The 23,500-nt window shown below is 42.6% G+C and overlaps 1 protein-coding gene across 4 annotated transcripts in view; it reads right to left on the minus strand.

The window, feature by feature from the left end:
* Nucleotides 1-23,500, minus strand: part of SGMS2 (sphingomyelin synthase 2) — a 98,754-nt gene that overhangs the window by 5,933 nt on the left and 69,321 nt on the right. For 3 of the 4 annotated variants that reach the window (XM_055435310.2, XM_055435312.2, XM_055435311.2), the window contains 4 exons: nt 20,966-21,665; nt 17,316-17,433; nt 6,392-6,545; nt 1,098-1,264 (listed from right to left, as the gene is read on the minus strand). In XM_055435310.2, the coding sequence (XP_055291285.1) occupies nt 1,098-1,264; nt 6,392-6,545; nt 17,316-17,433; nt 20,966-21,420 (894 nt within the window). In that variant the 5' untranslated portion in view covers nt 21,421-21,665. Of the gene's footprint in view, nt 1-1,097; nt 1,265-6,391; nt 6,546-17,315; nt 17,434-20,965; nt 21,666-22,476; nt 23,442-23,500 lie in introns of those variants that run through there. The other variant, XM_055435309.2, reaches the window with a different exon arrangement.

Below are 23,500 nucleotides of genomic sequence, written 5' to 3' on the forward strand. Positions count from 1 at the left end.
TGGAAGAAGGAAGATGGAAATAGGAAACAGAGCCACAAGCACAAATGAAGTAATCCATAGAAAGGGCATTTATTAGTGGGCACAACACTAAGTGAGAACTGGAGTTAGATCTGTGGGGAATAGCGCATTTCATTGTTCACAAATTCCGGCAACACTGCAGGCATCAGACAATACGGAAAATATGGTGTCAGACTATCCCAAGATAAGGGGGCCTCGCTGGAGGCTCAAACAGTAAAGAATCTGCCTGCAAAGCAGGAGACCCAGGTTCAATCCCTGGGTTGGGAAGATTCCCTGGAGAAGGGAATGGCAACCCACTCCAGTATTCTTGCCTGGAGAATCCCACGGACAGAGGAGACTGGTGGGCTACAGTCCATAGCATCTCAGAGTCAGACACAGCTGAGTGACTAACACCTTCACTTTTTTTTCTCATATCCCCAGATAAGTAAGTCATGGCACGCAGACTATTAACACCAAGGACATACGCTAAGGCTAGGAAGACACAGTGAAGGAATCATTCTGTCTTGAGACTAGAGGCAGAGAGCAGGAGATAGGCAAGGCTTCTCAGAAGAGATGACATCTGAGCCACTCTTTCAGAATGAATGGGAGAGGGAAAAAAGAGTCCTCTGGGAACAAGAGGCAGCAGAAATAAGGAAGGAAGGATAGGGAGGGAAGTCCGAGAGCACAGTATCACTAAAAGATGGACGAAGTCCAGTTGCTCATTAGTTACTCATTTTTGCCTGACTTTAAAAGAGCTGGTGTGTTCCTCAAAATAAGCTCTCTGAGTGCAAGCAGTGTCTCACAGAGCTGCACAACAAAGCTTCTACGGAGAAGGCGCCTAAATTTTTATTCAATTCTCCTATACGTTACCTGATGAGTAAAACACTGTGCTGTAGAATTACACAGCATTTTACCCTTTAATGTCATTTATATTTGTGACATTCTTTAAGAGGCAGCCATCCCTATAAGTCAATTGACCTCAACCACACATTTAGGTGGCAACAGCAGTTATTCCCATTTAAGCTACATGAAACCCCGCTTTTGAAAAGGGGTCCCCTGCCTTTAAAGAAATTATCCAAGGATAATTTCACTGCTCTCACCTTTTCGTTGGCCATGGAATGGTACCACCAGAAGAGCCGAGTTGTGATGTAATAGGCGATGATCACGTCGACGGTATAGTGTTCGTGTGCTACCAGAATGCAGATGATCCCGGCAGCGCTCAACAGCCAGCAGATTAAGTGATACCACCAGAAGTGGCGAGGCGAATCTGGACAGCAGAAAAGTGACAGAGTTAAGATGCATTCCCCGAGATGAACTGAATGATGACAGTCTACCCTAATGACCTGAGAAAAGTCTTTCTAAGGCCAAGAAGTCACTGGAGGAGAAAATGGACAGCCCAAAGTTATGAGTCACTGTGAACCGCCCAGGATTTGCTCAGCTTGAGGGCGGGGGGAGCAGGGGAGGCTGCTGGTGGCCGGTCTAATAGTCGTTTCCCTGCGCACGTTGGTAACACCACTCTAGGTTTTGCTCAGGCAGCTTAATAAGAAGGAAGAGAACAGAAATATTTCACATTAGGCTGGGATTGGCTCATACTGGCTCCAGCAGGGACCCCGCTGGAAAGAAATAGGGTAGAGATCAAAAGAAAAAGGTATTGTCTATGAAAACGAGGGATGAGAAAGCAAGAGCGATTTTAATTCTTATACACAAACTTATTTTCATTTCTGCAGGGAGAGAAAAATGGCATTTGTGCCTAGCGATATTTTGATTCTCAGCAATTCTATACTGTTTTTGCCAATAGCAACTGCAAGACAGTCCCTATGTAAAGCTTGGGCTTCCCAGGTGGCTCGGTGGTAAAGAATCCGCCTGCAATGAAGAAGATGTGGGTGGGATCCCAGGGTTGGGGAAATACCCTGGAGAAGTAAATGGCAACCCACTCCAGCATTCTTGCCTAGGAAATCTCATGGACAGAGGAGCCTGGTGGGCTACAGTCCATGGGGCTGCAAAAGAGTCAGACCTGACTTAGTGACTAAACAACAGCAAAGTAAAAGCTTAGGATTCTTGCTAATTCACTTATGGGTTTGAGCCTTATCTAGTGAGGCCACTAAGTTCATGACAGTGATCGACTTTAAGAGAGAACTAAAGCTCTTCACCGGAGAAGGCAATGGCAACCCACTCCAGTACTCTCGCCTGGAAAATCCCATGGACGGAGGAGCCTGGTGGGCTGCCATCTATGGGGTTGCACAGAGTCGGACACGACTGAAGTGACTTAGCAGCAGCAGCAGCAGCAGCAAAGCCCTTCACAGGTTAAACATGATCCTGCACTCCCAACCTTCCCACACAGGTGGTAATGACACAGGTATAAGTGGAACCAGCACTCATTTCTAATAAGTCTTCTTTCTCTTGAATAACTGGTTTTTTTTCTATTTTAAGCTTTATTAGCTCACAGAGATAATAATTTAATGCTGAAATTTATTTCATATTTAACTGTGATTATTTTTATATTGATATTTACTTTCAAGTGTGGAAGAATGGTTGAACAGCAAAAAGATCCATTTCCAGAACTTTACATGACACATCAAATCAGGCATGGTTCAAATAAAAAATAAAATAGCTACAAATACAACTGTATTTGTATTTGAAAGTCTGATTTCCTACTTCTGAATGTACAACTCATTAATTCTTACTTGTTTTATGCTGCCACTAGGTTCCAGCCAATAGCTCATGGAATCCAAGAATTTTATAGCTGGGAGAAGCCTTACTTCCGTAATGTGGGGGGCCAGATCCAGTCCCCATAACTGTTCTGTTAGGCTCTGAATGTTAAAAACCGAAATAACATTCAGAAATCTGGAGCTTTCACTAAATATGCATTCTCCAGCACCACAGCCCTTAACCCTTCCCTGAAATCTCACACCAGCCTTGCTTCCTTCCCATCCTCACGGGTCACCTGCTATTTACCTTAAAAGTTCAAAATGCTTGAGCAAACCAGAACTACTTTGTGTTTGTTCATCCACAAGAGGGGCTTCCCTGGTGGCTTAGACAGTAAAGAATCTGCCTGCCAACACAAAGACCCTGGTTTGGTCCCTGGGTCAGGAAGATCACTTGGAGGAGGAAATGGCAACCCATTCCAGTATTTTTGCCTGGAAAATTCCACGGATAGAGGAGCCTGGTGGGCTACAGTCCATGGGGTTGCAAAGAGTCGGACATGACTGAGTGATTAACTCTTATCCACAAGAAGCAAAGCTGAAGTAGGTGGGGAGTAAGGAGGTGGCCCAAATGATCATTTTACTACTCACAGAATTGAAAATCAGGCTTTAGGAATATCTAGACACCCTAGCACTGCTCTCCCATAAAAATGTATTCCCTACTAGCTACTACACTGGGCCAGCTGCTCATTAACTGAGAACACTGGTTGACGCAAATAAAAGATTTAATATAAACTATTTTGAAACAGAAATGGCAAAATGGCAATCCTCTCTGCTCTCTCATTCTACTGCCAGGGATAACCTTGAGCTGAGAGATGATGACACGATTCTTAATGAGTTCCGCCGTCTGTGTGGGATCCCATCCCTCTTTGTCAATGACTACCAGAGACAATGGACTTTGTGAAGTAGCAAGGTAAAAAAGAAAAAGAGAGAAAAAGTTTTCTCAACTAGTAAGACGTTTGGTTCTAAGAGCTAGGTGGATTTCTCCAGGCTAACTTTATAAGGAAGGAACCTAGGTCCCAATGATAATCCACTCATGACAACAGAATGTCAAACAAGGACTGTCCAAAATGATCAAAAGTCAGGAAAGCAAAAATACAGAAATGACGTGTCTAACTCTAGAAGCGGAATCTTCAAAGAAAGCACTGGAACCACTGCTTACTCATAACAACACACGGTATAATTTAGAAGGTGACTGTTTCCCCTAATTGCATAGGAAGCGGACATAAACACGGGATACTTGGTTTACACATAGAACAGATCCTGAAGTTGGGTTCGTATCCAGTATTACAGATTTGCCCTTTTGTTTCTCACCAAAGCTTAGAGAAAGCAGAATGTAATTCTTTCCTTGCTATATGTAAACTTACATAACATTAAAGATCTCAAGCCCAAACCACACCTGGGGAAGGAAATGTGTCTAGGTACTGCACTTGGCTAAGGAGAGAAATAATTACGAAATTACCCTATTGCGCTGAGGTAAAAGAACAACAATAAGCCAACTTCTAGGCTATTTCTTAGCAATTCTACCAGATCAGACCACTTGGGTTTCCAAAAATTCTAAACAGAGCCAAGAAACTGATAGTGGAACTGCTGGAGTCAGCCTCCAATTACTAACTGTGGACTGTGGCTGATTCACTCACTTTCCCTGTGCTTAAGTTTCCTCTGAAAAAATGGGGGGAAACAGTGCTTCCCTCCTGGGGCAGCTGCAAGGATTAAATAAGCTAATCTGCACCAATGGCTTAGAATAGTGCCCAGCATAGAGTAAGTATTATGTCTACTTGTTGTTATTGGTCATGTCACCTGGTCTTCAGTTATCAAACTGACCCTCAGTTTCCTGCGGTATTTTCTCTTCATTCCCTTGTTTTCCACCCACAGTAGCTTCACTCTTAACTTGTAACATCTCCCTGCCATCATACTCATCTTCTATAAGGTTTTCTGATATACAGATTAGAGGGAAGATTCTACCGCCCAAATGAACCTCTAAACTGGAAAGTGACTGCCCTTACACAGAGATGGGGCCTTTCCAGAGCAGAAGTTAGAGTGAGAACCACACACAACATAAATCGCTCTGCCCGCCACCCAGAACCAACAACTAGGTATTAGAAATTTCAGAAGACTGAAGTTGAAGGAGATATTGGTGCCCAGACAGACCTAGGTTCCTGTCTTCCACTGCTTCCCCCACAGTGTAAGAACATAAAGAGGAGGGGAAAGGTGCCGAAGGCCCTCTGCCTTTAAGGCAGACAGTATGACAAAGGCCGAACACTTAATAGACCATTCACCCTACTCAAGGCTTGTATGGAGCATTTAGAAAAAAAACACAACTCAGAAGATATACAATTGCCATCAAAAAACAAAAAGACTTCATCTGCTACAGAGACTCTCACCTCTTTGTCATAATGCCCTCAAAGCAGAATTAAAACCTATATATCCCAGGCAATCTAAGGGCAAGAATTCACCTCTGTTCCACTGGAAGATAAACCTTGATGGGTCTAAAACTGTTTGGATTGATGATGGTTACAAGAAGAAGGAAGAGAACTGATCAAAGGGGACAGAAGGGAGGTCTCCTTCCCCTGCTTTCTGCCCAAAGACCCTTATGATATGCTTTGCAAGGGAACAGAATTGAGATAAGACTCCAAAAGAACACTGGCATGGGGATGGGGTATCTTGCAACTGAAGATGAAGGGTAATACTGACCAGCTGGTAAAAATGGAGGAAGAAGCATCACTACTTCAAAAGAATTTTGAGATAATGGGCCCAACTACACAAAGCCTCAGAAATCTACAAGGGGACGTGCTGGCGGCTGAAATCAAATATAGTCCCCACCCCTCTTTCCAATGGACAAGATATTATTCTAGGCCCCCTCCCCACAAAGTTATTGGAATACACAAGAATTTTGTATAATGAGAATTAAGTATATAAATATGGAAAGATATTTCAGATTCTCATCTCCATGTTGCTTTTTAAGAAGAAAATGGTCAGAATTGGCAGAATGTTTTGTGAAGATGCCTATCAAAGCAGAGAAAGCTGCTGGAAGTGACGAAATTAGAATAAAGTGGGACAAGGAAAAATTAAAAAAGAGGAAAACATTAACCAAAGCACTGGGGATGATGAAATGAATCCGTAAAATGGAAATTTCACTCAAAAGTCCTTCCCATTTGGCTTTGGTGCACATTGATTCTTTTTGCAACAAACTTAACAACGATTCCTCTTAATTCCAACATTAAAATAGCCTTTCATACCTTGGTAGCGCTAGTGGTAAAGAATCCACCTGCCAAAACAAGAGACTATAACAGACTTTGGTTTGATCCCTAGGTTAGGAAGAGCCCCTGGAGTAGGAAATGGCAAGCCACTCCAGTATTCTTGCCTGGAAAGTCCCCGAGACAGAGGAGTCTGGCGAGCTACAGTCCACAGGGTTGCAAAGTCGGACACAACTCAAGTGACTTAGCATGCACGCACCTTAAGAAGTACTAACCAAGGAGGGAAACATTTTGGAGGCACTCTGAATGTTAGCAAGAAGCCAGGGCTAAGATTTAACCCTTCAGTGTTCATGACTGGTTGAAATGATTTTTAATACACACACAACCCTCCTTCCATGGCTCTCAATTTCAACAGAATAAGCGCTCATCAGTTTCAGGGCCTAGGGATCCCACTCACTGCAACAATCAACAAAGCAGGAATGAGTTATCACTTACATTCTTTGATGAACAAATAAGTAAGTGTCAGCACAACTGTGTGGCCGCTGAAGAGGAAGTCCCCACACAAGATGTGCGATCCCGTTATGGACAATCCACCACCAGAAATCAGCCGTAGAATCCGCTGTACTTTGGCCTGAGAGTCTCCGTTGAGCTGAATGACACAAGAAGATCAGGAAGAAAATTCACAAGCTGATAAGTCAAGTTTTAGCCTAATTTATGTGACATTTACAAAGGTCATCAGTTATGATTTGTTTCCTTTCTAAGTCAAATAAGAATCCAAGGGGGAAGCTCCTCAAACTGGGTTTTATTCATTGCATTGGCCAGTTTTAGTGACACGTTTTAAATTATTCAGTATGTTACTAATAATACGTTCTTGTGGTGGTGTGTCCTTGGGCAAAGCTTTTAAAAATATTAATAACCAATGACTTCACCACAGCTATGCACTGAAAAGATCAAAGCTCCTGTCTTTCCTCTTTGCAGGGGAAGTCGGGGTTTCGGATAGTTAATATTTGATTCGACTGCCCTCCACATTACTAATACTCTACAGAGTATTCCTACCTTGTGTTAAGTGGGCGGCCTAGAGGGTGCATGTAGTTGTATTAATGTCTGATCCAAACATCTGCAGCTAAAAAGAACTGCAATGTGTTAAATAATTTAAATAGGTTTGAAAATGATGGATTAGGGATGTACTGGTTGCTTTAAAAGGAGTGGCTTGATCAGGAAAAATATCCTCAGAGCAATAGTCTGTGTGCCATGGCAGGGGGTCAGTGAAGGGCTCCCCTGGGCGAGGGTGGAGAAGCCCCGAGAATCCATCACGATGACACAGGAGACAAAGATGGACTAGGGCAGGAGTTTGATACAACCGTCAAAGGATTCTAACCCACTCAAACTTAAGCATACAGATATCTCTTACATGTAGAATCTACTACAAAATGCAACAAACTAGTGACTATAACAAAAAAAGAAGCAGACTTACAGATATACAGAACAAACCAGTGGTTACCAATGGGAAGACAGAGCAGGAGAGAGGCAACACGGGGGTTGGAAAGTAGGAGGTACAAACTGCCGGGTGTGAGAAATGGAGATGCACATGTGGACACAAGCCACCACCAACCCAAAGGTTTAGACCCATCGAGCTTGATCCTTCCGTGGAGCACAAGTGATGAATTCTTGCCCCTAGATTGCCCAGGGTTGCAGGTTTTACGGACGGACTTGTGGACACAGAGGGGCAAGGCGAGGATAGGGTGGACTGAAAGCAGTGGGAAGCTGCTGTGTAACACGGGGAGGGCAGCCTGTGCTCTGTGATGATTGAGAGGGGTGGACGAGACAGGGGAGGGGGTTCCAGACGGAGGGGGTTCATACATAATGTTGCTGATTCCCATTGTTGTACGGCAGAAATCCTCCAATTAAAAACAAAGTCTCAAGGATGTACTGTACAGCACAGGGAATACAACCAATATTACACAATAACTGTAAGTGGAGCGTAACCTTTAAAAATTGTACTAAAAAACAACAACAATAAAACCCAAAGCTTAGGTATACGGGAAGGAATAGTGGACTTGGCAGGAATACGTGAGAAACTGGAATACTGAAATGCTGCGCCACGGGGTGGAAGACTTCGGATCAGCCTAATATCAAGTGAATAGGCTTAGGAAATCAAAGAATGATACTCAGAAACGAAACGAAGTAAGAGTAGACACGAGAAGAGAAATATGGAAAGACCATCAGTGCTATTCACTTGGGGCCTGGGGGCGCGGCTATGTGACACGCTGCCTTTCATACGCAGTGAGGATCCTTCCAGACAATTGGCCCCTGAACCGTGGCCGGGCCGGTCACGGTGGGGGTTCAAGTCTTTCCAGTGTAGACAGGGAGAGTCTAGTCCAAGTAGACGTGCAGTGGTGAGAGAGGGTGAGATGCGTACAGATGGGTGGGAAGACAGTCCAGTCTCCAAAGCAGGTGGGACACCATCCTGTTCAGCACCACTGGGACTAGGGCAGGAGCCTTTGTCTAAACATTTTCCAGTGAGAAGTATCTTATGGATCTGGAGACATTTCTGGTATTCAGATGGCCCCTGTAAAAAGGCACACACACTATGCTGGGGTGATCGTCAAGTGTAGGGTTCTGCAGCACAAGATGATGGGAAATAGGATTAGAGGTCAAGGTAAGAAATTGGAGGTTTCAAGGAAACTTAACCTCCTTCCAAAGTTGGCTCAGGCCAAACCCAGGATGCAAATCTGAGAGAACATACAGGTTTCATTGAGTTGACAGTCCTTCAAACAAACATGCTAAGTACCAGGTGACCCTGCCTTGAAAAGATAGCTCTAGAAGGCAGTAAAGGACCCACAGGGGATTCCCAGGGGTGCGAGCGGTGAAGAACCTGCCTACCAATGCAGGAGACATGAGAGACACAAGTTCAATCCCTGGGGTGGGAAGATCTGCTGGTGAAGGGCATGGCAACCCACTCCAGTATTCTTGCCTGGAGAATCCCATGGTCAGAGGAGCCTGGTGGGCTATAGTCCACGGGGTCACCAAGAGTCGGACATGACTGAATTACTAACACTTTCACTGCCTCCTCGCTTTTCAAAGGATGCATACCCGGGGAAGAGAAGGACTATTGACAGAGTTGCAGGACTAACTGCAAACCACATGAAATGCTGTGAAAGCCCTTGATGTGCAGGATGGAATCTAGCATGCGCTTTATCAGATCTGAGGTAGACCTTCAGGAATTTCTGGTTGTGCGGTTGGCACAAACTGTCAACACTGAGATCAAATAAAAAGGTACGTACACTCCACCCGACCATTGTGTTCTCAGTTTTAAGAACACATTATTCTTCACTTCAAAACCATAATAATATTTTTTTAATCCACTCACCCACCCCAACTCAATGCTTGGATTTTCTAAGCGCAAAAACACTTAATCCAAAGGTATAACCAAACCAGGAGCAAAAATACTACTGCCACCCATTCTCTTCTCCCCCAGCCCTTTCAGCAGTATTGAGGTATGGAGATTTCCAACAGCATTTCACAGAACAGAGGAAGGACTCTCTTCTTGCTCCTCCTGTACTTTCTCACTTCTTAATCTCTCAATCCTGTCACTGCTATCTTAGACGTCAGAACATGCTCAGCATAAATGCCAAATAGAACTTCAAGAAAGGAAATTTAAAAACAGGGCGGAAAGAAAACTGGGGAAGGGGTGGCTAACAGAGTTGAGATCAATGGATTATTCCCTGCGTGTGTGCATCCTCAGTCACTTCAGTCATGTTTGATTCTTTGCGACCCCATGGACTGTAGCCTGCCAGGCTCCTCTGTCCACGGGATTCTCCAGGCAAGAATACTAGAGTGGGAAGCCACTCCCTTCTCCAGGAGATCCTCCTGACCTAGGGATTGAACCTAGGCCTCCTGCATTGCAGGTAGATATTTTACCTTCTGAGTCACCAGGGAAGCCCTAGATCTGTTCTATTTCATTGGGACCTCCATCATACACCACTTAAAATTCTAGTTCCTCTTAATTTCCTCATTTTTTATACCATTCTATGCTATTTCTGGATATAGAGTTGAAGATGTAAAAGAACAGAAAGAGAAGCATTGATCATCACAGCCAAAACAGACAGAGCTCAGTGTTCTCAAGGGTCCCTCCATCTGTGACCTCCACACACCACTTCCCACAAAAATAGGTACAAAAGAGATCAACTTGGCTGCTGCCAAACCAGAAACCTTCCCATTGATACATTCCCTTCAGTTTAGAAGAGAAGAGGTCCTCTGGACCTCTACAGCAAGGATGAAATGGCAGCTTTCTCGGGAAAAGGAAAGCTGTGCCAGCCCAACATTCCTGTGGAAAGAAGGATTTGAAAACCTAAAGCATTTCATGCGAGTCCTAATAACTAGGTCAACATCCATCTAAACACAATTGTCAGAACGCAGACTTTGTGCCTGCAAACCAAAGTTTGGGTGGGCGGGATGAAGCAAATCATAACCTAAGGACTTAGACCCTAGGGTGGAGAAGGAAGGAAGGCAGCCAGAAAACTGCAAGTCAACAATTCTACCGAGGTCCTTTCACTGCAGTGGCTTCTGTGATCACACGCGGTGAGTAACAAGTGACGTCAGGCATCAATGACCAGTCAGACATCCTTCCAGAGCAAGTGGTTTCAGTACACACAGTTCTGTCATTGCTCTCAGTCACTAAGGGCATCCTACAGAGTCAGCAACAAAGGAGACAGGTATATTATCTAACAGTTTTGTAACCACAAATCTGAGGAGCACTGGAAGCCGGAGGCTGGACCACATTTAAAAAGCAATTCTGCTTCCTGTTCTGTCAAACCACGTCATCTCTAGTCAGACAAACTGATGTGTGTTTGCTTTACTGAGCCACAGTCTAGGCACCCACAGCCTGCTGAGGCTTCAGAAAGAGGTTCTGGGTCTTGACAACTGAACACAGGGGCTGATTAGCAAGGATGTCCCGAGAGCTCCCTTGTGAGTCTTTCCAGCTCAGTTATTCAGCAGCAACATTTGCCCTTGTGGCTTCTGAAAATTGTATGTTTTCCATAGAAGATAATCTCTAATTTACTTCTTTCTGTAATCATAGCAATTCATCCCTGTAAATCACACTTTTTACTAGGATGGGCTGGCCTTCTCTCCTGTGGCCATTTCCTCATTTAACCCACCACAATAACCCCTTAGAAGTGTTTATTATGCTTCTGAACTTCTCCCATGCCTTAAATTAGTTTCACTAAAAATCAGCCAATGTTTAAATTCAATATGTACACTGTTTTAATTACATACACTTTCTGCCTTGATGGCTTTAGAAAATTAGAGCTTCTCAAACCACACCTATATTTGGTGAAGGAGACTGTTGACTTCTTTAGAACTCTATTTTTTTCCCTCCACCTTGGACATCTGCTTAGTGTTCAGTGAAAAATGTTAGGCTTTACTCCCTTGCCCAGAAAGCACATGATTTGCACGTTTCCTTTTTTATAAACCAGGGCACACTGGAGTCTAAGATGAGTAACAGCTCTCGTGAGAAATGACTCTACCTGGAGAAACTATAAATCCTGCTTGCAGCGGTCTCAGTATCCACTCTGATACTCTGTCTCAGTAAATGGGTGAATGTAACTCAGATGACCATTATATCTACCACTGCGGACAAGAATCTTGCAGAAGAAAGGGAGCTGCCCTCTCAGTGAACAGAAGAGTCCAAAATGCAGTACTTGGGTGCAGTCTCAAAAACAACAGAATCTCCGATCATTTCCAAGGCAAATCATTCAACGTAACAGTAATCCAAGTCTATGCCCCAACCACTGAAGCCAAAGAAGCTAAAGCTGAATGGTTCTATGAAGACTTACAAGACCTTCTAGCACAAACACCAAAAAAATATATGTCCTTTTCATCATAGGGGATTAGAATGCAAAAATAGAAAGTAAAGATATACTCGGAGTAACAAGCAAGTTTGACCTTGGAGTATGAAATGAAGCAGGGCAAAGGCTAACAGAGTTCTGTCAAGAGAACAACACACTAGTCATAACAGACACCTTTGTCCAACAACACAAGAGACGACTCCCCACAGGGATATCAGTTCAGTTCAGTTCAGTCGCTCAGTTGTGTCCGACTCTCCGCGACCCCATGAATCACAGCACACCAGGCCTCCCTGTCCATCACCAGCTCCCGGAGTTCACTCAAACTCATGTCCACAGAGTCGGTGATGCTATCCAGCCACCTCATTTACTGTCGTCCCCTTCTCCTCCCGCCCCCAACCTTTCCCAGCATCAGTCTTTTCCAGTGAGTCAACTTGTCGCATGAGGTGGCCAAAGTATTGGAGTTTCAGCTTTAGCATCAGTCCTTTCAATGAACACCCAGGATTGATCTCCTTTAGAATGGACAGGTTGGATCTCCTTGCAGTCCAAGGGACTCTCGAGAGTCTTCTCCAACACCACAGTTCAAAAGCATCAATTCTTCAGCGATCAGCTATCTTCACTGTCCAACTCTCACATCCATACATGACCACGGGAAAAACCATAGCCTTGACTAGACGGACCTTGGTTGGCAAAGTAATGTCTCTGCTTTTTAATATACTATCTAGGTTGGTCATAACTTTCCTTCCAAGGAGTAAGCGTCTTTTAATTTCATGGCTGCAATCAGCACCTGCAGTAATTTTGGAGCCCAAAAAAATAAAGTCTGACACTGTTTCCACTGTTTCCCCATCTATTTCCCATGAATTGATGGGACCAGATGCCATGATCTTCGTTTTCTGAATGTTGAGCTTCAAGCCAACCTTTTCACTCTCCTCTCTCACTTTTATCAAGAGGCTTTTGAGTTCCTCTTCACTTTCTGCCATAAGGGTGGTGTCATCTGCATATCTAAGGTTATTGATATTTCTCCCAGCAATCTTGATTCCAGCTTGTGCTTCTTCCAGCCCAGCGTTCCTCATGATGTACTCTGCATATAAGTTAAATAAGCAGGGTGACAATATACAGCCTTGGCGTACTCCTTTTCATATTTGGAACCAGTCTGTTGTTCCATGTACAGTTCTGACTGTTGCTTCCTGACCTGCATACAGGTTTCTCAAGAGGCAGGTCAGGTGGTCTGGGATTCCCATCTCTTTCAGAATGTTCCACAGTTTATTGTGATCCACACAGTCAAAGGCTTTGGCATAGTCAATGAATCAGAAATAGATGGTTTTCTGGAACTCTCTTGCTTTCTCCATGATCCAGCGGATGTTGGCAATTTGATCTCTGGTGCCTCTGCCTTTTCTAAAACCTGCTTGAACATCTGGGAGTTCACGGTTCACATATTGCTGAAACCTGGCTTGGAGAATTTTGAGCATGATACAGTGGAAGTGAGAAATAGATTTAAGGGACTGGATCTGATAGAGTGCCTGATGAACTCTGGACGGAGGTTTGTGACATTGTACAGGAGACAGGGACCAAGACCATCCCCATGGAAAAGAAATGCAAAAAAGCAAAATGGCTGTCTGAGGAGGCCTTACAAATAGCTGTGAAAAGAAGAGAAGCGAAAAGCAAAGGAGAAAGGGAAAGATATAAGCATCTGAATGCAGAGTTCCAAAGAATAGCAAGGAGAGATAAGAAAGCCTTCCTCAGCGATCAACGCAAAGAAATAGAGGAAAACAACAGAATAGGAAAAACAAGAGATCTCTTCAAGAAAATTAGAGATTCCAAGGGAACATTTCATGCAAAGATGGGCTCGATAAAGGACAGAAATGGTATGGACCTAACAGAAGCAGAAGATATTAAGAAGAGGTGGCAAGAATACACAGAAGAACTGTACAGAAAAGATCTTCACAACCAAGATAGTCATGATAACGTGATCACTGACCTAGAGCCAGACATCTTGGAATGTGAAGTCAAGTGGGCCTTAGAAAGCATCACTATGAACAAAGCTAGTGGAGGTGATGGAATCCCAGTTGAGCTATTTCAAATGCTGAAAGATGATGCTGTGAAAGTGCTGCACTAAATATGCCAGCAAATTTGGAAAACTCAGCAGTGGCCACAGGACTGGAAAAGGTCAGTCTTCATTCCAATCCCAAAGAAAGGCAATGCCAAAGAATGCTCAATTGCACAGGAACATCACCAGGTGGTAAATACAGATATCAGACTGATTACATTCTTTGCAGACAAAAATGGAGAAGCTCTACACAGTCAGCAAAAACAAGACCTGGAGCTGACTGTGGCTCAGATCATTGGTTCCTTATTGAAAAATTCAGACTTAAATGGAAGAAAGTAGGGAAAACCACTAGGCCATTCAGGTAGTAACTAAATCAAACCCCTTGTGATTATACAGTGGAGGTGACAAATAGATTTGAGGGATTAGATCTGGTAGATAGAATACCTGAAGAACTATGGACAGAAGTTTGTAACACTGTATAGGAGGCGGTGACCAAAACTATCCTAGAGAAAAAGAAATGTAAGAAGGCAAAGTGGTTGTCTGAAGAGAATTTAAAAATGGCTGAAGAAAGAAGAGAAGCAAAAGGTAAGGGAGAAGGGGAAAGACATACCCAACTAAATGCAAAGTTCCAGAGAACAGCAAGGAGAGATAAGAAGGCTTTCTTCAATGAACAATGCAAAGAGAGGAAAACAGTAGAATGGGAAAGACTAGAGATCTCTTTACAAAAACTGGAGATAACAAAGGAACATTTAATGCAAGGGTAGGCGCAATAAAGGACAAAATGGTAAGGATCTAACAGAAGCAGAAGAGGTTAAGAAAAGGTGGCAAGAACACACAGAAGAACTATACAAAAAACATCTTAATGACCCAGATAATCACAATGGTGTGATTCACTAACCTAGAGCCAAACATCCTGGAGTGTGAAGTCAAGTGGGCCTTAGAAAGCATTACTATGAACAAAGCTAGTGGACATGACAGAATTCCATCTGAGCTGTTTAAAATACTAAAAGATGATGCTGTTAAAGTGCTGTACTCAATATGTCAGCAAATCTGGAAAACTGAGCAGCGGCACAGGACTGGGAAAGGTCAGTTTTCATGCCAATCTCGAAGAACAGCAATGGCAAAGAGTGTTCAAACTATCAAACAATTGCACTCATTCCACACACTAGCAATGTAATGGTCAAAATCCTCCAAGCTAGGCTTCAGCAGTATGTGAACCAAGAACTTCCAGAAATACAAGCCGGGTTTAGAAAGAAAAGGCAGAGGAACCAGAGATCAAATTGCCAACATTTGTTGGATCACAGAGAAAGCAAGGGAATTCTAGAAAAACATCCACTTTCGCTTCATTGACTATGATAAAGCTTTTGACTGTGTGGATCAAAACAAACTGTGGAAAATGCTTAAAGATATGGAAATACCATACCACCTTACCTATCTTATCTGTTCCCTCAGAAACCTGTATGATGATCAAGAAGCAACAGTTAGAACTGGACATGAAACAATGGACAGCTTCAAAATTGGGAAAGGAGTACATCAGGCTGTATATTGTCACCCTACTTATTTAACTTATATGCAAAGCACATTATGTGAAATGCCGGGCTGGATGAATCACAAGCTAGAATCAAGATTGCTGGGAGAGATATCAACAACCTCAGATATGCAGATGATAACAGTCTAATGGCAGAAAGTGAAGAGGGATTAAAGAGCCTCTTGATGAGGGTGAAAGAGGAGAATGAAAAAGCTGCCTTAAAACTCAACATTCAAAAAACTAAGACCATGGCATCTGGTCCCATCACTTCATGGCATATAGAAGCAGAAAAAGTGGAAGCAGTGACAGATTTTACTTTCTTGGGCTCCAAAATCACTGCAGACAGTGACTACAGCAATGAAATTAAAACATACTTGCTCCTTGGAAGGAAAGTTATTACAAACTTAGCATATTAAAAAGCAGAGACATCACTTTGACGACAAGGGTCTGTATAGTCAAAACTATAGTTTTTCTAGTAGGTCAGGTACAGATGTGACAGTTGGACCAGAAAGAAGGCTGAGTGGGAAAGAACTGATGCTTTTGAACTGTGGTGTTGGAGAAGACTCTTGAGATTCTCTTGGACTGTAAACAGATCAAACCAGTCAATCCTAAAGGAAATCCACTCTGAATATTCATTGGAAGGATTGATACTGAAGCCGAAGCTCCAATACTTTGACCACTTGATGTGAAGAGTTGACTCGTTGGAAAAGACCCTGATGCTGGAAAAGATTGAAGGTAGGAGGAGAAGCAGGTGACAGAGGATGAGATGGTTGGATGGCATCACCAACTCGATGGACATGAGTTTGAGCAATCTGGGAGATGGTGAAGGACAAGGAAGCCTGGAGTGCTGCAGTCCATGGGGTCTCAATGAGATAGACACGACTTGGCAAATGAATAAGAACAATCTGAGCAAAAGGCCACTCTATCTTTCCAGTTACTAAAAAGTTGGAGTTCATCCTTGATTTCTTTCTCTTAAACCCACGTCCAACTTATTAGTATATCCTGTTTGCTCCACCTTCAAAATATATCCCAAATGGAATGACTTCTCACTTCCACAGTCACCACCAAGGTTCAAGTTCCTACAATGGGCTAAAGGTCCCGCGAAATATGTGGCTGCATCATCTCAACTTTTCACAACTCTGTTCAGCCACACAGGTCTCCCTGCTTTTCCGGAATGCACCATGGCAGTTATTTCCTTGTCCTGGAGTTCTCACCTCATCCACATGGCTCACTCCCTAAGCCTGGTTGTCTAAAAGCTTTCTTATTGAAGTTTTCCTGACCACTCTTTGAAATAGTGTTGCTGTGTTTTAGTTGCTTAGTCATGTCTGACTCTTTGCGATCCTATGGACTGTAGCCCACCAGGCTCCTCTGTCCATGGGATTTCCCGGGCAAAAATGCTGGAGTGAGTGCCCATTTCCTTCTTCCCGGGATCTTCCCAACCCAGTGATGGAACCTACGTCTCCTGCATTAGCAGGCAGATTCTATACCACTGAGCCAGGGGGGAAGCCTATATAAAATAGTACCTACCCTCACAGTACCTTTCACCTTTACTCAGCTTTATTGTTCTCCAACTGACAGCTACTTGACCTACCACCACGTAACAAGTTATGACTTTATTTATTCATTGCCATCCTTCCATAAGAATATACATTCTCAGAGGAGAACTTCATTTTGGTCATTGCTATTATACAGTGCCTGGGATACAGCAGGAACTTAATACTTTCAAAATGATTGGATGAATGAGAAAATGAGAAGGCAATAAAGCAGAGTCCAAAATTCGGCAGTAACTTCCGGATAGCAGAAAATAGAAGTTTTATGCACAAAGAGATACATTTTGTTACCACATTTTCATTGCTCCTCTCGCAAAATCGAAAGCAAAGCAGAAAACATGCTAGATTTCAGTTCACACATACGAGTGTGTCTAGGAGGAAGGGTAACAGAGAGCAGGCACTCACTCACTGCTCAACGCCTTCGAAAGGGTAATCCGGAGGGGCTTACCTTTGGAGCACACTGGAAATGCATTCCAGGCACCGGGAGGGTAGTGACATACATTGTGATACAGCGATATAGGTATAAAGTTCCAATGATAAAAAAGAATCTGCGCCCCACTATTGACCTAAGGGAAAAAGAGGGATGGGGAAGAAATAGGTTTACTGGGGCTTTGTGATCCTAAAGGCAATATAAAATAATGTTTAACAGAATAAAAAATATCTGCAGTTTTCGGAATTAAAAAGATTCACATACTGTGATCAATCTAGGTGGGTTGGGCCCCAAAGGTGTGATGAGTCTCTGGTGAGTTCAAGTAGTTTAAAGGTTAAACCACCACCACTCCTTAAAAAAGCACTCTCTGCCAGAGAATTCAATGAACCTCTCTATGTTGTCAGTCAACCCACTGCATTAATAAGCCCTCTCTCGGGAACACAGCAGAGGTATAAGCGAGCCACGGTCACAAAGGAATTTAGTAATGAGCTAAGGTGATACTACATAATTGGGCACATAGGGAAATGGGACAACTCATTTAACCTAAGTTATATAAGCAAGGGTTATTTGGGGACCATCCAAAAATATTCTGACAACTTAGGCATGAACTATTTTGTCTGTGACTATAGAGATTTTTAGAGAATTATATTTTGAAGATGGTCAAAGGGTCATCGTGCATTTAAGGATATTTAAGAGTGAAGCTGTAAATTTCACCCTTTTTTTATGCATTCTTGATCAAAAGAGGCCAAAAAAATAAAAAAATCCGCAAGTCCTTTTTCACTTTGTATGTTTTGGTGGAGACAGCTGTCTTGACTAACATTAGTCCTGTCCTCTGCCCTCTGAGTCCTTAGTCTAAGGCAGTGGTTCCTAGAAGCTGGCTCTGAGCACACTGTCTCCAAAGGGAAAGGCTTTGCCTGTCTGCACCACTGCCTCATGGGTTCCTGAATGGGCATGGGAAGTTCTAAAGATTGGACTCCCCTAGTGGCCCAGGGGCTAAGACTCCCTGCTCCCTTGCCCCAGGGGGCCTGGGTTCGATCCTTGATCAGGGAACTAGATCCCACCTTCTGCAACTAAAGTGCCTGTATGCCACAACTAAGACCCAGGACAGCCAAATAAATATTTTTTTAAAAAATAAAAAAAAGAGTTATGAAGATGGCTCTGCTGTGCAGTCAGAGATGGGTCTATAAACTCTGGGCTCTGGGGATTAAGACATGGGTGAGACCCACAAAGTCCTTAGAATTACTAGCTGTAACTTTCCTAGTACATAAAATATATTATTCCAGGTGCCCCATTTCCAGCGCTCTCAAACTTCCCAAACCAGTACTGATCAAAGACCTTTGGAAAAACAGACAGTTCCAGGTATGCGGCATATTTTAAGTTTTCTCTGAGACTGCAGTCTGCTGTGGATCAAGGTCTAATTCAGGTAACTGTCGGGACTTTTAATTTAAAGAATTATGTACAAATATAATTTTAGCTGTCTGTCTCCAAGAGCTATTTTAAGAAGATTCCAGGGTTTCTGGTGTCAAAATATATATAGAAAAACCACCTTGACTAGTTGATGAAAGCATTTATTTGTTGCAAGGCATTTCTTTCAAAGGCTTACTATTCTAGCATTGCCTTTTCTAGTACTGAAAAGGAACAGGTGATAAACATTGCTGACTGTCTCTATTTGGTTAAGTAAAAAACTATTCTCCCTTTGATTCAACCCCAGGCTCAAAAGGAGTGCTGAATTGTGCTCCATGCTGTTAGACAAGGTCAAATAATAAGCAGGAATGATTATGAGTCAATTATATTCGCTCCAGTATTCACAGTTCAGCAGTACTCAGAACAGAAAATGAACTTCGAGGTGAAATATGCACTCTGCAGTCTTATTTAGTTTAAGAACTATTGCCAATTATTTTTCCCCCATCACTTTGAAGGTGCTCTTAAGTGAGAGAGTGCGAGTACAAGTAGAATTTTTTATTCAGCTGGAATGTGAAAACAAGTTATAAAAATTACTCCACCAGTTACTAAAATGTTAGATCCACCTCTACCTGAAAAAGGAAAATGAGTGCGATTTCCCCCAGCAAGTTTTTGCTGGTGGACTGTGACCAAAACAGTGGATGCTATTAAAATGAGTGGCTGGCTTGTGTGACTACAAGTTTTGATGTGGTAAAACCGAAGATGGCCATGGAGAGGCAGGTAACAACAATCCTCTGGATGAACATTCAAACACACCAAGACGGTACTTCAGGATAGAAGCCAGCTGCTAACCAGACCCTGGATCATTTCTATTTTCACGGACATATACAAATAAAATTTTGCCCTAAAATAAAAGAGAGCAAATACCTTTGGCCTGAGCAGTCTCTCTTATATTGTGTCAATTCCAGACACTGAAAAGAAAAATGCTAAAAGTTTTTTAGCTTTTAGCAAGAAGCATGTCATAACTAACACCTTCTGTAAAAAGTTCTAAGACAATTGACAGCTATGTGATTCACTTATACATATTGAGAGAGAGATTTTATTTACAAGAAAATGCTCAGAAATGACTTCAGTTTGTGGAACAAATCTTCAAAACTGCAAACTTGATGTAGAACTCTCTAGCAAAGATAGACTGAACTCTTCAAATCTCAAAGCAACAACCAATTGAAAAAATAATACAGCATAAATTCCCTCTTCAAAAAATGATCTTGTGGCATTAACACTGAAATCCTATTTGACTCTGAAGTGTACTGAATACAGTAGCATATATTATACTTTCAAAAGCCTTGTTTGTGGGCAACGTTTTGATCAAATTTATATTTGTGACTTAATTACTAGAATCTTAGCAGAGAAAAGACATCTGAATGATGTCTGAGAAGAAAAGAGGAACTGAGGCCCCCCCCCCACGTTTTTTAAAATGGGCTAGCACTCTGAATTCACAGGGAAACAGAAATAACCACTTCAGAGCTATGCCCTATTTTTAAGTGTCTTCAGAGCAAAAGTACCTGGCTTACTACACTTCCTGATTTCTGCTATTCTAAAAAGGGAAGACTGAAGCCAGTTATCTAGATGTTCCTTTGTGATGGCGTGAGGAAACTAGAAGGTATGTTTACTACAGGTATGTAAAACCCAAACTGCATGGACCCAGGTCTAAATGCAGTTTATTAAGCAACCTCTTGTGGTTGAATTGTTAATAGGCAAATGGAAAAGAAATGTAAAATCTGAGAACTCTTGAAGAGAAGCAAACCTCAAAGCCTGTTGTGATTGACTGTAGACCAATATAGTCATCACATTCTGAGTAACAGCCAACTACTTTCCCCACCTGTCAAGAGCCTAGAATAACACAAGCATGATGAAGTGAATGTATTCCTTTCCAAGCCTCTTAATGTATCATGCAAATACCACAGTGCCAAGTTGCTTGAAATCAGAACTGCACCTTAAATTTACAAGCTTTGAGTCATCCACCACAGCACTTCTGCACCTTCACACACACCTGCCACTTCCATACAGTTGCTCAATAAATGCTGATGGAATAATTACTGTATATACTCAAGGTTGTAGATCTTTCTATCTCTTCTTTTCATCAAGTGCCTGGATAAGACTGAAGTTATCAGATAAAACCAAGAAAGAGCATTTTGATCACACATCTACTCACTTAAATATAAACTCCCACGGCAAACCCCCAAAACATGTTAGACTTTACTTACTTGTATCTCAAAAAGAGCCACTGGGTGATCCATAATCCAACTAATATAATCCCATTTATTTCTGATACAGAAAATGCCCATTTCACCCGATCTATGTAATCAAAAAACTTGTCTGGGAGTGGAGGGTTGAGTTCCTTGGGAGGGACCCTCTCGTGCACAACCGTGATCATGACAGTGGTCAAGACAAGGTTGAAAAGAGCGTACACGAAAGCAATGCCCGTTTTCCACCACTCGAGGGGAAATTTGTTCCTCGATTCTGTGGGCATAGCAATTTGGATATAGTCTGGGTACTTTTTGGCACCCTTCCGCAACCCATTGGACAAGCTCTTAGGTTTACTGCTGCCATTTTTGTTCTCTTCTTCGACAGGCTCAGCAGGTCTCGTGTAAGTGTTTGCAGGATCATTGGTTTGGTTTTCCATATGTTCCTCGAGTTTTGCTGTCTCTATGATATCCATTGTCCTCTGGTCTTCAGGTCAAAAAGGAGATGTTAAAGTTCTTGTTCTTTGCGAAAACTCGATTTTTTCTAATCCTTCTATTTCCAAGATCAACATGGACTCTTAAGAATGATCTTGTTTCCTAGTACAAAACATAGATGGTCTCCATCTCTCTAGCGTTCCTCCAGGGCCATCATCTGCTATACGTTTACCACTTTCAGGAAAGGAAGCCAATTTTCTTTCCCCCAAAGATGTTACTATCCCACCTGGAAAAACAAAACAGAAGTCTGTTCAGAAACCATGCTTGTCCACTTGCCAAGCATCCAAAACAAAAACATTACAAAATAAGGAAATAAATACCAAAGCCATTTGCTTTATAAATATATCGTCAGAACATAGTTAAAAGCTGCTGAGATGGAGTTTATTTATAAAACACTGAATTGTTTCATCTCGGAATTCTTCTCTTTTTGAGCCGATTTCAGTATAAATAGGAACATTCTAATAAACAATTCCTATTAAATTTCTTTAAATAAAAGTCAGGACCCAGCATTGCAAACACTTCATCAGACACTATCACTTGTTGCTAACCATGAAGTCACAATAAGCCAGAACCTCCCCAGAGATCATATCATTCCTTCCTAAGACTGCATCTTCTCTATGAATCTTAAAGAATAAAAAACTGTGATGAGTTGCTTACATGTATGGGATAATTGTCACTCTCTGAATTTGTAGATTTTCTATTTTCATAGTAAAAAACTGGAATCTTTAAGTGACTACTTTTCAGAACATATTCAAGATATTTTAAATGGTACTAACTCTGTTTATCCTTTTACAGTCAGAGATTCACACCATACAGAAGGAACGCTGACAGCCTAAAAAATAAAACAGTGAAAAGATACCAAAGCCTTCCTAACTATGTCTCATTTAGGGAGCAAATTCTACTGGTTTCTGGAAGAAGAAAAGAATTTACCACAACCAACATAGTGAATTAGTAACTGAGAACATCTCCATGCAACCACCATAATTTCTACCTGACGACAGAAGCGAGCACCCAGAGGACCAGCTCAGAGAACTCACCCACTAGGACACCAGGGACGAAAGGTGCTCTCTGCTTGAAGCTCCACAGGCTCCAAAGAGTAGAGACTTCCCTCCACAGCACAGAGCGCCAGCACCACCTCTTTTATATGGGCCGGCAATACAGACCCAGCTGTTCCCAATTTAGGAAAGCAGTATTTTCATCCTGCTGTAGGTCCCAGCCACCTGAAGAGGTTTCCAAACCTCATAATTAGTACCCACGCAGAGGACACTGCACAACTTAAGCACAATCCTTTGCATTTTAAATACCTCCCTTTCAGGGTAACCTCAGGGTGGAAATTGGGAGGAGGAAAAACTCAAAGTGAAGACAGCCAAGCTTTTATTTAACGAAAGAACAAGGAAAGAAAGCTAAAATGGCACAGACAGTATGGACAGGCAGCGTTTGTTGACAGTTGTGAATGCAAACAGATCTACCAGAAATGTTTATTGTGCAGCTTAATGTCCCGACACTGAGGGATATGTAGGGGCAAATAAAAAGAAGTTAAAAAAACCATCCACGCCAACCAGCATGACACCCAAAGAGCTCAAAGTCTAATTGAAGAGGCAGAACTGAAGTGATGAAACTTTGAAGACTGACTGGCATGTTGCAAGAAGAAGGAGGAGGAGGTGGATGGCCAGATCAGAATACAGCTCTAGCTGTGTCCCCAAAGATGTGTCCACAGAAAGGGACCGTCCATTTCCGAGGAAGGGGAAGCAAGAAGAAAGTTAGCCTAGTAAGGCCAGGAGGATCGCTAGGAGATGGAGATCCGCTAAGAGCTATTACCCAAAATTTCAGGCCCCTCACCTTTCTCCTGGCCCTGGGAAAAGCCTCCAGATACTAAGGCATCAGAGCAGAGTAAGAAATAGGTCTGACAGAGACTCTCTGCACTGCCCTGGCTCAGTGTTGTGGGAAGAGTAGATATGACGAAGAGGTGACTCAGTAAGGTATTTTCAAAACAAACCATCAACACCATGGACAACTACTTCTAATGGAGGTACCAAAGCACTAAGTCAGCCATCGCTTGTT

This window comes from Moschus berezovskii, chromosome 5 (assembly GCF_049115385.1).
Source record: "Moschus berezovskii isolate FMDL1 chromosome 5, NW_MosBer_1.0, whole genome shotgun sequence".
Lineage (NCBI taxonomy): Eukaryota > Metazoa > Chordata > Mammalia > Artiodactyla > Moschidae > Moschus > Moschus berezovskii.